This window comes from Mastigoproctus giganteus, chromosome 7 (assembly GCF_048544385.1).
Source record: "Mastigoproctus giganteus isolate SK-2022 chromosome 7, ASM4854438v1, whole genome shotgun sequence".
NCBI classification, from domain to species: Eukaryota; Metazoa; Arthropoda; class Arachnida; order Uropygi; family Thelyphonidae; genus Mastigoproctus; species Mastigoproctus giganteus.
Genome location: NC_143581.1, coordinates 9,762,941 through 9,777,511, shown reverse-complemented (window position 1 = coordinate 9,777,511; position 14,571 = coordinate 9,762,941). Strand labels below are relative to the sequence as shown.

Here is a 14,571-nt window from a genome sequence, read left to right as displayed (position 1 = left end):
TATTTGAATCCCACGGAATCTTGGTTTTTCATCCAATAAAATAGCCAAGTTGGTAATAATAGAAGTATTTAAAACTGAGAGGGCGCTCGCTAATATTTTTCTATTCGATGCTGGTGTATAAAACCAAAACTTTATTTGTTATACTGCTGTATAAAACTTCTACAATGAAAGAAAGCTGTAAATACAAATGAAATAAAAAGTATTTTATTATTTTAAATAGTTTTTATCTTACAATTTCTTCAATTTGATTTCTCTTTCACCGGTATCAATTTTAAATATTCTATATTAAACAACATCGCGTGAAATCATTCATATTTGTTCATAGGTCAAAAGAAGATTCTCCAGTGGTCTCTGGAGAATCTTCTTTGAAATTCGTTATTTAAAAGATGTTTTAATATGTGGGTTGGGACCAGTATCCACAGGACTGTAAGGTGGCGGTGGAGGAGGATATGGTGGTTGATGTGGATCCATTTGAACAAAATCTGAGGGTGGATAGCTTGAAGCAGAATAGTGTGGAGCAGATGGAGGAGGAAGAGGAGGAGGTCCGTGGTATGGACTTTCTTCCTGCCACGGATGGGAAGATGCACAATCTGAAGCATTCGCTGCAGCTTGTCCAGAAACGGAAGTAGGAAATTTATCTGTAGGGCAGTTGGTGTTGTATCCAACTCCGGATGACGAACAAGCTGTCAGCTTATCCACTAGATGATGTCGTCTTCTCTTTCGGTAAAAGTAATAAACAAGTATGGCAACAAACATTCCAACAGCTAGGACTATGCCCACAATAGCTCCATCTGAGAGACCCTCGTTTTTGTCACCTAAGAAGACAAATATAAACACTTCCATCAGTATTTCCTCAATGACATATGAATAAAGTTTACAAATAAACCCGCAGGAATGAACATAACCTACCCCTTAGAGAGAGAGGACAGTTTTGTCCACACCCAAGTAGATAATTGAATTTCTTGAGAATTCCGGATGAACATTGTCCAGTCAAAGCACCATGACCAAGTGTTTTTTGTGATGTAGCCAAGGAGGATGTCTTTGTGTGTGCTTGGTGCAGAAAGCATTAAGAAATTAAACGCCAACTGAGAGTTGTGATGGGCGTTTATGAGAGTTTGAAGAGTAGAGTAGATACCCTCGAAGGAATTAAAATGGGCGATCCATCAAGATCTTAACTGCCAAACTCTACGAGAGAGCTCACTCTTATGAATCAGGCAACCGAACAGCAATCTTCAAGGCAACGCTGGTCCCACTGGGGCTGGTTATTATTGGTGACTCTGTTGTCAAGGAAACAGGAAATATATTGAGCAAAAAGGATAGGTGGAACAGGATAAGGGTATGTCTGCCAATGGAAAAAGTTGATGACGTTATAGAGTTGATATTATCTTTTAAGGGCACAAAAGTTGATATTGCTGTACACGTTGGAACTAATGACATTAAGAGCAGGAGAACTGCGGACTTACTTAACAAATAGAAGTCAATGTTGAAAAACAGTCGCGAGTAAGGATTAAGTTTGAAACGGTCTACGATAGGAGAACATATGATGATGAGAGCTTTGTCAATCAACTCGGCCCTGGAAAGATTGTGCAAGGCTCATGGAGTTCAATTTTTCTAAGCCTGGTCTGTGTTTGCTAACAGGAGATTCCTTCTATAGGGATGGATACACTTAAATAGGGGCTCACATCTGGTGAGTATGGGCTTGGCACACCCAAGGTCCTGAGCTGGATATCATCATTCTTCTCTTTCTCTGTCAAGGTAACTCGGGAATTTTTTTTTTTTTTTTTTTTTTGGCTGGTGCAGCATAAGCCTCAGGCTTCCCTGCACCATATCGCTAATAATGATAATAATAAGCTTCAGATAACAGTGACCTGAAAACAAGTTCTGATGTGAAAAATGTAGTTACAACAACTCTTAAAAATGATTTGAAGAATGTAAAAGTGAAATCTTTGCGACTTGTTCGCAATCGAGGAGTGGTTGTGGAAACAGCTACGAAATCAGATTTGGACTGCTTAACTTCAACGGCGGCGTTTTCCGAAGCTGGAGTGATCACTGGCGTTCCTCGTAAAGGTAATCCATCAGTCATAATTTATGACGTCCCACGGGATCTTTCAAAGGACGATATTGTGGATAATCTTTATAACAAGAACTTGATAGATTACGGTTTCACATTAGAAGAAGTGAAGCAACAAACAGTTTTTCGTTTTACTACTCAGGCCAGGTCGTCATCGCTAGTTCATTGGGTTGTTAGCTTCTCACCTAAAATTTATAAATATGTGTCCTCCCTGGACAGGTTGTTTTTGACTTGGAGTTCTCATAAGCACCGTCCTTATACGATAGTCACTAAATGTTTTCTGTGTCTTGGGTATGGACATACTACCCAATATTGTTCGCATGAGTCCCCGTCTTGTGGACATTGTGCTCGAAGTGGGCACGTATTTAATGAGTGTCCATTTAAGGAAGAGCCACCTAGTTGTATCAACTGTAAGAGACGTAGGAAGGAATATCAGCACTCGGTTAGGGACGGCACGTGTCCCGAGTACTTACGGGCATTACAGACGGCACGATTAAGGACCGCCAATGAATAATAGTTATAATAATACCAATAGAAGTTTTATTCCCGGAGATGGAGCTGTTATTGGAGATAATAATGTTCTTGCTGATTCTCCTGTGTCTTTGCTTGCTGGTATTAGGATTATGCAAATTAACGGTCAGCGTTCTAGAGCAGTATCGGACGAAATTCGAGTGTCTGCTGAGCAAAATGCTATTGATATTATTGCAATTCAAGAGCCTTATACTGTTAAAGTGCAACCTGCATATACTCCAAAGGTAACGGGATTTCCACTCACTGCCCGTATAATTCAACCGGTCTCTGAGGAACTTAAAACATGTATTGTGGTGTTAAATAGTCAGCTTGATATCACTATAATCAATGGTTTATGCAATAGAACGGCTACTTGTATTTTGGTTACATATTTGAATTTGAATTTTTATTTAATTTCTCTATATTGCCCTCCCTCAGAAGATTTTAATTTATCCCTGAATTATCTAGAAACAACTTTAAATTTCTTGGGTCCACAGAATGTCTTAATAACTTCTGACGTAAATGCTAAATCTCCACTCTGGTTCAGTAATGGAAGTGATCGTCGTGGTCATATGTTGGAGGAATTTATTATTAATAACAGCTTAAATGTAATAAACCTACCTCAAGAAGTAACAACCTTTTCCAGCTCTGTTGGAGAATCAAATATTGATGTGACATTAACTAATTTTAATTTTAAAGCAATTGTTCGTGATTGGATGGTGATTACTGATTGGACAACAAGTGATCATCGGGTTCTATTTTTTGTTGTTACTGATTTTTCTAAACCTGGAGATCAATTTTTACTACAGCCAGCTTTAGTCAGATTTTCTATAAATCATATAAACTGGGAATTATTTGACTCATCCATTTCTGCAGATTTCCCTGAACAAGACTTTTCGTCTCTTCACTCTTTTACGGCTGCTGGAATTGCTGCCTTATTACGCCAGTCATTACTTAAGGCCTCTTACAAATCGGCCAGCAAGAAAAAGATTAGTTTAAAGACCTGTTCCTGGTGGACCTCAGAATTGTCTTCTTTAAGGAAAAAGGTACATCAAGCCCGTCGAAAATATCAGCGTCGACGTAGGGATTGGCATTCTGATGAAGTAGCTTATTTTTACTCTCAATACATTTTACTCAAACAACGTTATGTAAAGGCTATAGCCACACGTAAACGGGAAACATGGAAGGAGTTTGTTCACAGTGCTGGTAATGATAATCCTTGGGGTCTTATTTATAAGATAGCTCGTAATAAGATTCACTCTTTAGACGTATACGGCACTGTGAAAGAAGATTTCCTGGAGACTACTGATTGGATAAATACAGTTAATGTTATTCTTGACAGACTATTCCCGGTGGATGATCTAACTACTGATTCTGTTGTACATTCAAATATTCGAGTTGCAAATTCGCTTTATACCACCAATATTCAGACAGAAGAATTTACCATTGATGAGTTAACCTCTGTTGCTAAAAAGATTAATATTAAGAAATGTCCAGGGATAGATCTGGTTGAAAATACATTTATTTTGCGATTTTTCAAATTGCGTCCACAAGTACTGCTTTTACTTTTTAATAAATGTCTCCAAGAAGGTCTCTTTCCTGATATGTGGAAAATTGCGCTTTTAAAACTGATTAAAAAACCAGATAAACCAGCATTAAATCCTAGATCTTATAGGCCTATTGCACTTTTGCCAAATCTTGGGAAGTTGCTAGAGCGCCTAATGACTCTGCGTGTTACTGATCTTCTTCAGTCGAAAAATATGGTGTCCTCTAATCAATACGGGTTCTGTGTAGGGAAGTCTTGTGAAGATGCACTTGTTGAATTTGCTCGCAGCATTGAGAATTCAACATCAAAGTACACGTTAGCTACCTTTGTTGATTTCGAGGGCGCATTTGATTCTCTATGGTGGCAGAGTGCTCTCGAACGGTTACGATCAGCTGGATGCTCTCAGCAACTGTACCACCTGTTCGCAAGCTATTTCAGTAATCGTCACATTTTAGTGAAATCTAAATTTCAGGAGGTGTCTAGAGAAGTCTCACGAGGATGTCCCCAGGGATCTATCTTAGGGCCTCTTATATGGAATATGGTATTACAGGATTGGATTTCCCGTTGTTTCAGTAGCACTAAAATCATCGCTTATGCCGACGATCTCACTATCTTAATTCATGGTTCATCTAGATCTGCTATCGAAAGTAATGCCAATGATGTCTTACAAAATTTATTTCAATGGACAGTGGATAATAAATTGACAATAAGTTTGTCTAAGACTAAAATGATGATCTTTGGATCACATTTAAACCCTCAACGACCCCCTTTAGTGAAGATTAATAATAACAGGATTCCACTTGTCTCTGAAACTAAATTACTTGGGATTACAATCGACTCAAAGCTTAATTTTGTCTCTCATTTAAATAATGTAACAACAAAGATCAGAAGATTCACTGGTGCTATTGTAAAAATTTCTCGTTCAGACTGGGGACTTTCTAGACGTACCATGAGAATTTATTATAATGCCGTATTCCTTCCTATGGCTACTTATGCGGCAGGTGTATGGTTTCACAGGCTTAGAACTGTTAAATTTCGATTGAAGTTGGCTACTATGCAACGCACAATATTATTATGTATGTTAAGAGCTTGTCGTACTGTTTCAACTTCTGCACTGCAGGTTCTTGCAGGTGTATTGCCATTGGACCTTCACGTTGCTTACAGAGGTCTTTGTTATAGGTTAAAAAACCAACTATCAACTGAATTTATGGGTTTGGTTCTGAACATTAATTCAGATATTAAGCAAGAACGTAATCGTTTGTGGAATGAAATGATAAATCTATGGCAGACACGCTGGGATAGGTCATCTGTCGGATCTGTTACTAGGATTTTTTTTCCTGTGGTGACCTTTTGTGTAAAGCAGAAGCCTGCTTCGTTCTCTTTAGACATCCTTCCTCTTAACGGGACATGGATCTCTTAACGAAAAACTATGTCGTTTTGGTCTTTCTAGGACGGAAGCTTGTCAATGCGGGGAAAATGAAAATTGGAGCCACATTTTATTTGAATGTCCGCTGTATAAGGACTTTAGAGATGTTCTTCGTTCATCAGTTTCTGCACTCTCTCATGGGCATGAAACTTTGCTGGTGGGAGACAAGAATTCTTATGTTGCTCTTCAGCAGTTTGCATCCGATGTTTTCACAAGAAGAAGAATTTGTTATACGTCTACGAATAATTCTACTTCTTTGTCTGGTGAAGCTACTCAATAGGGAGCAACATTCCCAAATTTTTTTTTTTTTTTTTTTTTTATATTTATTTTTATTTATTTTTTATTTATTTATTTTTATTTTTATTTATTTATTTTTTTTTTTATTAGTTTATTCATTTATTTTCTATTTATTTATTTATTCATTTACTTTTTATTTATTTGTTTATTATTTATTTTATTTTATTTTATTTATTTATTTATTTATTTATTTTTTTTTTTTTTTTTAACACCACGGGAAATCCTTTTTTTTTTTTTTTTCTCTCTCCTCTGGAGTGGGCCCCCAGAGGAATCTGGCCCATCTTTTGCCAACATCAGGTGGGTCAGAGTCTCGAATTGAGACAGTGCGAGCTCCATTGAGACTGGCCCACCTTCCCGTGGTGTGGACGAGTACCCAGAATCATCAATCCAGGTGACTGATGATTCTGGGTAGCCAAGCGGTCAGACACAACAACAGAACACACACATAATACACACAAACATACACTACTTATTTCTGGCCCTTCTACAGTGGTACTGTTCTTCACAGAGATACGAGGCGGAGATGAACTGACGTTCTAGGTGCCGCCCATTACAAAAACACATGTCCACATGTCCACATGTGCAAGGCTCATGGAGTTCAATTTTTCTAAGCCTGGTCTGTGTTTGCTAACAGGAGATTCCTTCTATAGGGATGGATACACTTAAATAGGGGCTCACATCTGGTGAGTATGGGCTTGGCACACCCAAGGTCCTGAGCTGGATATCATCATTCTTCTCTTTCTCTGTCAAGGTAACTCGGGAATTTTTTTTTTTTTTTTTTTTTTTGGCTGGTGCAGCATAAGCCTCAGGCTTCCCTGCACCATATCGCTAATAATGATAATAATAAACTAGAAATGGGGAAAGAATATTTGCTGATGTTATTGAGGCAGTGTTAGGTGGGTTGGAAACTGCTAACTTGGGGGGGGGATTCACAGACTAACAGATTACCAGTAGCCACAACAGAGGTGGAAGTGATTCTCGTGCTGCTTCAATTGGTATGAACAGCAGCCTCGAAAGCACAGTGCTGGGGATTTCAAGGACTGTAGGGAGTCATCCTGGAACAAGTAAATACATGGGCTGTGTTAGGGTAACTAAGGATAAGAAAAAGTGCATGTATACTTGCGTGTGCTCCAGTGCTAGGAGTTTGGTAAATAAACTTGATGAATTTGAAGTGCTGGTCAAGACATCAAAGGCGAATAATGTTGCAATTTGGATTTGAGGAGTACAATGTGTGCAGAAAGGAGAGACAGGATAGGAAGGGAAGGGAAGATGGGTTATGCTGTAAGTTAAGAAACACATAAAATCCAAGCCAGTGCATCTAGATGATATTGTTGGACAGTGCAATATTGAGTCAGTTTGGTGTGAAATAAGAACTGAGAAAGTAAAAATGAGAGTAGGAGTGTGTTATAGGCCAAATAACCCTGATGAGCACAACGAACAACTTCACAAAGAAATAGAGTTGGCCAGTAAAGCAGAATATCTTATAATGGGGGATTTTAATTTCCCAGATATTGACTGGAATTTGTGGGTTGGTCACTCACACACTACAAAGGCTTTTGTGGATTTATTGGATGATTGTTTTCTATATCAGCATGTTCGGGAGGCAACTAGAGGGAGTAATACTCTTGATCTGATTATCAGTAGTGATTCCTCATGCATCAAGAACCTGCAGATAAAGGAACCACTAGGTATCAGGGGTAAAGGGAAGGGTTATTGCTTTCGTAAAGGCGACTACGATGGACTGAGACAGTATTTAAATTCTGTACAGTGGGACCAACTGATGATGTTACCAACAACAAATTCAAAATGGGAAGCATTCAAAGAACTTATCTTGGAAGCTACTAGGCTTTACATACCAACTAAGAAATATTCTTCAAGGTTTAGGCCTCAATGGATGTCAGATGAACTAATGAGACATATGGCAGAGATGAAAAATGCATGGGATACATACAAATTAACACGTGACACAGAAGCCTATAATAGATGCAAGTTGATATGCAACCAAGTTACAAAGGAGGTTAGGCAGGCGAAGGCAGATTACGAGAAATCCTTGGCAAGGGATGCAAAGAAAAACAGCAAAGAGTTCTTTACTTATGTAAACTCTAGAAGGAAGGGGATGAATCAGATTGGTCCACTTGATATCGATGGGTCAACTGTTGATGATTCTGCTCAGGTAGCTGACAAACTGAATGCATCTGCATTCACACATGAAAAATTCAGTAGGGAAGGCAAGGACAGAAGCTTATTAAACTTTTAACAGGAAGTCAAATCATTTTGTAATAACGGAGATCTAAGTGTATTAGAAAATATCGAAGTTTAACATAAGAAAGGTGCCTGGGATCTATCCAGTTATATTAATGGAGGCGGCAAAGCAACTAAGCCATAATTATGAGAGCATCCTTGGACTCAGGTGAGGTTCCCACGGACTGGAGATGTGCAAATGTATCCCCAATTCACAAAGGGGGATCGAAGGGTGACACGAGTAATTACAGACCTGTTAGTTTAACTTCTGTTCCAGGTAAAATAATGGAGTCACTGGTTAAAGATGCATTGCAGGATCATCTAGACAAGACTGCAGCAATAATTCAGACACAGCATGGGTTTGTTAAGGGAGAGTCTTGTCTGACAAATTTGATAGGATATTATGATGTGGTCACAAGGGAACTGGATGCCAAAATTAATTTTGATATATATTTGGATTTCAGGAAAGCTTTTGACACTGTTGCGCATGGAAGACTATTGTACAAATTGGAACAGAATGGTATTAATGGTAAGTTGCTACAATGGATAAAAGGATAGTTAAGTTGGGGAAGACAGAGAGTGGCAATCTATGGACACTGCTCTTCGTGATATAATGTTATTTGTATAATCCCCAGAATTTGTTGTTGGGCTCATTGTTGTTATCTGTGTACATCAATGATATTGATGCAGGAATAAGGCCTAATATCAAAGTTTGATGGATATACGAAGGTTGGCAGAGTTGCTAATGACAGTGTGCTACTGAGACACGATCTAGAAAAGGTTCCAGGTGGGCTGAGAGGTGGCAAATGAAGTTTAACATTGACTGCAAAGTACTGCATATGGATGGAAGTAACCCGAGAGAAACGTGCCGACTGTGTGGTACTACACTCAGGATAATGTAGATTCAAGCAGACCTAGGCGTAATTGTGCAGTCAGATATGAAGTTCGCTGAGCAGTGCAGCTGGGCTGCCAGGGCTGATCATGGAGTCTTCTCAATGATTTATAGGAATTTTGCTAGCAGGGAGAAGGAGGTGTATCCTCTTGTATAAGGCAATGGTCAGGCCACACCTTGAGTATTGTGTACAGGCCTGGAGGCCTCACTTTAGGAAGAGTGTAGAGTTGCTAGAACGAGTTCAGAAATGGCAACAAGAGTGGTGAATGGAATAAAGGGATGCTCTTACCAAAAAAGTCTTAAAGTTCTACAAATTGCAGCGGTTGCGAGGCTAGGCACCTTCGAGGTGATCTAATTGAGGCATATAAGGCCTTGAATGATTTGAGGAGACTCAATGTTGATGGTATTCTTCCTCTTGCTCAGATTACAAACCTGAGGGGGCATAAACTGAAATTGGGGAAAGACACTTGTCGAATAGGCATGGAGAAATTTATCTTTAACCAGCGGGTGATTGATTGCTGGAACAAATTTCCATTGGTCGTTGTGGAAGTTGATAGTAAATTCAAGGAACAACTAGACATACTTTTTGAGCCAATAAATAGGTGAAATGGGAAGGGTTTTTTTATTTATTTAATTAATTTTGGCTGATGCTCTGCTTTCTTGCATCATATGCCTCTGTTAATGCAAATTTAATTAAGTGGTCACGATGTTTTTAATGGTCAATGTAGGATATACATAGCATCGAATTCTCAAGTCTCATTAAGACTTCAGAATTAAATTTCCTTTTAGGGTCAAAACTAATGCCGACCTTTTTGCAAAATTTTATATTTAGAACACCACACTTCACGCTTTTGAAGGAACTGAACAGCAAATATGTATCTGTTACTGAAGTGAGGTGGAAGATACTTACGATAATCGTGCTGACACCATTCTCCATAATATCCATAGCGGCAAACACATGTCTCATCGATACAGATTCCTCCATGCCGACATGATCGGTCGCAATGATCTACAAAAAGGAAACACGCGCATCAGTTGGTATCTTAAAGATAAAGTCCATGAATTATCATTGTTTTGCTATTACCTCTCTATAAGATAACAGTGGGACCACACTTTAATTCTGTTACTAGGTCTGGGGACCATCTAAAGAAAGATTTCGAAGTACTGGGGAAGATGCGAAGAACAGCAATTAGACTAGTGGAGATTGCTAAGCAATATCCCTATGAGAAACCACCTGGAACTCTTAGCAAGTAGACTTCTTGGTGGGGTAGGATTAGATTGGGTTTCAGGCACTGATGATTACTAAACTGAATCATCAATATTCTTTCCTGAAAGCTCGATCAAAGGCAGAGTTCGGCAAAATCCAAAGGAGAACTCGATAGACACTCCTTTACTACCAATACCACATAAAATGCGAGCAGTAAACTTGGTTCTCTATTACATGCAATTTACAGACAAAATACACTTAATGCCTCATGGCCTTAGTTTCTTTGGTAAAAATTGCACGCAGTAACAACGACAAAGAAGTGTAATGATTTCGAAGTTCTACAGTTGTTAGTTTAATAATCCTGAATCGTTGGAGACGACGCACACTAGAATTATTTGAATTGGATATTGGAAAGCCTTCCAGAGACTGACTTAATCACTAATGAGCCAACGAAACTTATTTTATTTATTTATTTAGAAAGTGTCCAAAAAATAGCTATTATTTATGACATTATGATTTTAGAAAAAGGTGACCACGAAAAACAGGCAATGTTTCCTTACCATAAGCTTTGGCCGTTGAGAAAACCACGCAGAGAACGAAGAGCGAGATCTGGGAGTGGAGTTCCTTGAGCATTCTTTTATTATTATCTTCAACTGAAGGATTCCTGCAAAAGTATAAGAAATTTTCAAGCTTTAACTGTTCCAAGTAGTAAAAGGTGGTGTCACAGTAAGTTGCCTAAGGTTTTGTTCTTCACCTCTCAAATTTACTTTTCAAATAGGGTTGAGCTAACTGATCAGAGACGCAGATGAATGGTTATTTCTCTGGTTTTGTTTTTCGTTGAAATAGTTATTGATTCGAATTGATCATTAATAAGAATAACAGAACTACGCTGCTCGACAAAATTAAGGTAGAAATCGTGGGGTGGTGGTGTACCATAGAATGGCAATGAAAGGAGGAGACAGCGAGAAACTTCGGACAGGGAAAAGGAACATTTATTGGTACTGTATTGTATAAGAATTACCAAAAAGGCACATTACAGAAGTAGATACAACATTCTCTAAATTATGGTCCCATGACATCGTATGATCCCCTCCAACGGCTAAACAGGCCTGACATCACTGAACCATACTGGGTATAAGGGCAGAATCTATGAGATCCTGCGGCAACAAATCCCGTTCTTCCACCAGCAAGCTCACCAAGTGATCGAGGATTTGGTTGTCGGGGTGCAATGGAACACCCAAGAGTTTTCCTTACATTTTCGCTCGGATTTAAGTCTCATGATCTTGCTGGCCACTGTAGTCATCGGACATCTTCAGTTTTAAGATGTCCCTCCACCACTTAAGCTGATGTGCAGTGGCGCTGTCGTGCATGAAAAGAAAATCTGACCTAACCGTACCACTAAATAGTCACACATAGGGCTCAAGGATTTATTTTCGGTGCCTCTGCGCGGTTATGGTACCCCTATCAAAAACGTGAAGAGGTGAGGCCGTTAATTATTATTTCCCACACGAGAACACCGCTTCCACTGTAATTCCCTTTCTCTGATCCTGGAGGGATGGTACCTCATTCCTCCTTGTCTACGGATGAAATAACATCTAGAATCTGTTTGAAGGTTAAAACGGGACTCATCAGAGAACAGAACTGTACTCCATTTGTCAGAGCTCGAAGTCACATATTCATGGCACCAGTTTTGACGAGCTCTGGGGTGGTTAATGGGATGGACATATGTTTTTGTAATGGGCGGCACCTGGAACGTCAGTTCATCTCCGCCTCGTATCTCTGTGGAGAACAGTACCACTGTAGCAGGGCCAGAAATGAGTAGTGTATGTTTGTGTGTATTATGTGTATGTTCTGTTGTTCTGTTCTGGCCGCTTGGCTACCCAGAGCTTCTGGGTAGTAACTGAAGAAAGAAGAACATCTCTAAAGTCATTATATAGCGGACAATCAAATAAAATGTGGCTCCAGTTTTCATTGACAAGCTTCCTCCCTAGAAAGACCAAAACGACATAGTTTTTCGTTAAGAGGTCCATGTCACGTGAAGAGGAAGGATGCATATAAGTCTAAAGAGAACTAAACAGGTTTCTGCTTTACACAAAAGATCACCTCAGGGAAGAAAGCCTTAGAAACAGATCCGACAGATGACCTATCCCAGCGGGTCTGCCACAGATTTATCATTTCATTCCACAAACGATTACGTTCTTGCTTAATATCTGAATGAATATTCAGAACCAAACCCATAAATTCAGTTGATAGTTGGTTTTTTAACCTATAACAAAGACCTCTGTAAGCTACGTGAAGGTCCAATGGCAATACACCTGCAAGAACCTGTAGTGCCCAAGTTGAAACAGTACAAGCTCTTAACATTCATAATAATATTGCACGTTGCATAGTAGCTAACTTCAAGCGAAATTTAACAGTTCGAATCCTGGGAAACCATGCACCTGCAGTGTAAGTGACCATAGGAACGAATATGGTATTATAATAGATTCTCATGGTACATCTAGAAAGTCTCCAGTTTAGCACCAGTGAATCTTCTGATCTTTGTGGTTATATTATTTAAAGGAGAGACAAAAAGCTTTGAGTTCGTCTATTGTAATCCCAAGTTTCAGAGACAAGTGGAATCCTATTATTATTAATCTCCAGTAAAGGGAGTCGTTGAGGGTTTAAACGCGATCCAAAGATCATCATTTCAGCCTTAGACGAACTTATTGTCAATTTATTATCCACTGTCCATTGAAATCAATTTTGTAAAACATCATTGCCATTACTTTCGATTGCAGATCTGGATGAACCATGAATTAAGATAGTAAGATTGTCGGTATACGCGATGATTTTAGTACTTCTGAAACAACGGGAAAGCCAATCTTGTAACACTGTATTCCATATAAGAACCCCCAAGATAAACCCCTGGGAATACCCTCGTGAACTTCTCTAGATACCTCCTGAAATTTAGACTTCACTAAACTATGACGATTACTGAAATGGCTCGTGAACAGATGGTAGATTTACTCAAAGACATTCTGTGGACCCAAGAAATTTAAAGCTGTTTCCAGATAATTCAAGGAAAAATGAAAATCTTCTGTTGGAAGACAATATACAGAAATTAGATAAACATTCAAATTCAAATATGTAACCAATACAAGTAGCCGCTCTTTAACACCACAATACCTTTTAAGTTCCTTAGAGACCGGTTGAATTATATGGGCAGTAAGTGGAAAACCCGTTACCTTTGGAGTATATCCAGGTTTCACTTTAACAGTATAAGGCTCTTGAATTGCAATAATATTAATAAGTCCACTTGGATTGAGCCATCTTAAGACAGTCCGGTTGGAAATGATTTCACCTGTAGCCTCAGCAATCTCAACAGACAGTTGATGACAAGACATTGCAGGTTCCGTCTTGTTATTAGAGTAAAGGAGCGGTCTGTTCTGGTTGATGTATCCCTCGGGCAACCTTAGCCAGCTCTTCTTGTAATGGTTCCTGTCTCATGAAATTGCTTCCATAGTGCAAATTAAGCGACTGCCTGTCTACAACGGCAGTCATGCAACGGCCCACCATCTGAAAGAATCATCTAAACGACGATGACTTGCCATCCTGAGTACTGGAGGTGGCTATCCTAGTGGACAAGCCTAAAAATAGGGAATGAAGTGATGTGGTCGCAACTCGTGTTTTTATAGGCATGAATAATTTGCATAATGTGCGGTTCTGTAAGGTGGTAGATCAATTTCTATTGGATACTCGGAATATGAATGCCTGGATGCCCATTATATCAAGTATTCCCTTCGGGGACACTGTTCATAATAAAATATTCATCAAAAACATTTCGCTCAGTTAAATACAACTGGAAGATATCGGTTTCGATGCTGGATCGATACAACTATCATTTTAGAAAATCATTAAGAGCCATCTTGACTCATAAACGTTGAGAGTCTCCCTTAGTTTAAATACGTCGCAGATGAGTCTGTTGCTGTCTGGAAACTACTTGAGATAAGACAATAAAAACACTTGAAGGAACTCAAACGTGTGGACGTAAACAGATGTCGATGAAAACAAAGAAAATTTTCTTCGTTTTAGTACTACGCTACAAATAAAGAGCACTTCCTAAATTGAGAGTTATATTTGTAATGCACTACCTTTATCTAATCTAATCTAATGTCCAACTGAGTAACAAATATGACCACTTACTTTCTCTCGAACTGCTCTTTTAATCCGAATAAATCGAGCCACAGATCACCACTAAATCACGCTGCAACGAAGAGAAAGGGCCGGTATCTGCTCCATTAAATAGACGCTGTTAAGCTGGTAGACGTATTTGTATGGCGTTTCAAAACACTGAGTAACAAAGTTCGCTAATCGAGTGATAAGATACAAACAAACAGGA

At 39.0% G+C, this 14,571-nt stretch overlaps 1 protein-coding gene across 1 annotated transcript; it reads right to left on the bottom strand.

The window, feature by feature from the left end:
* Window positions 1-375: 375 nt before the first annotated feature.
* On the bottom strand, window positions 376-14,456 carry LOC150082484 (uncharacterized). The gene is made up of 4 exons (XM_090377787.1): window positions 14,376-14,456; window positions 10,751-10,854; window positions 9,894-9,992; window positions 376-815 (listed from the first exon to the last, which is right to left on the bottom strand). Exons 2-4 carry the CDS (start codon window positions 10,821-10,823, stop codon window positions 376-378), a joined length of 612 nt encoding a protein of 203 aa, XP_090233913.1. The 5' UTR covers window positions 10,824-10,854; window positions 14,376-14,456.
* Window positions 14,457-14,571: the final 115 nt, after the last annotated feature.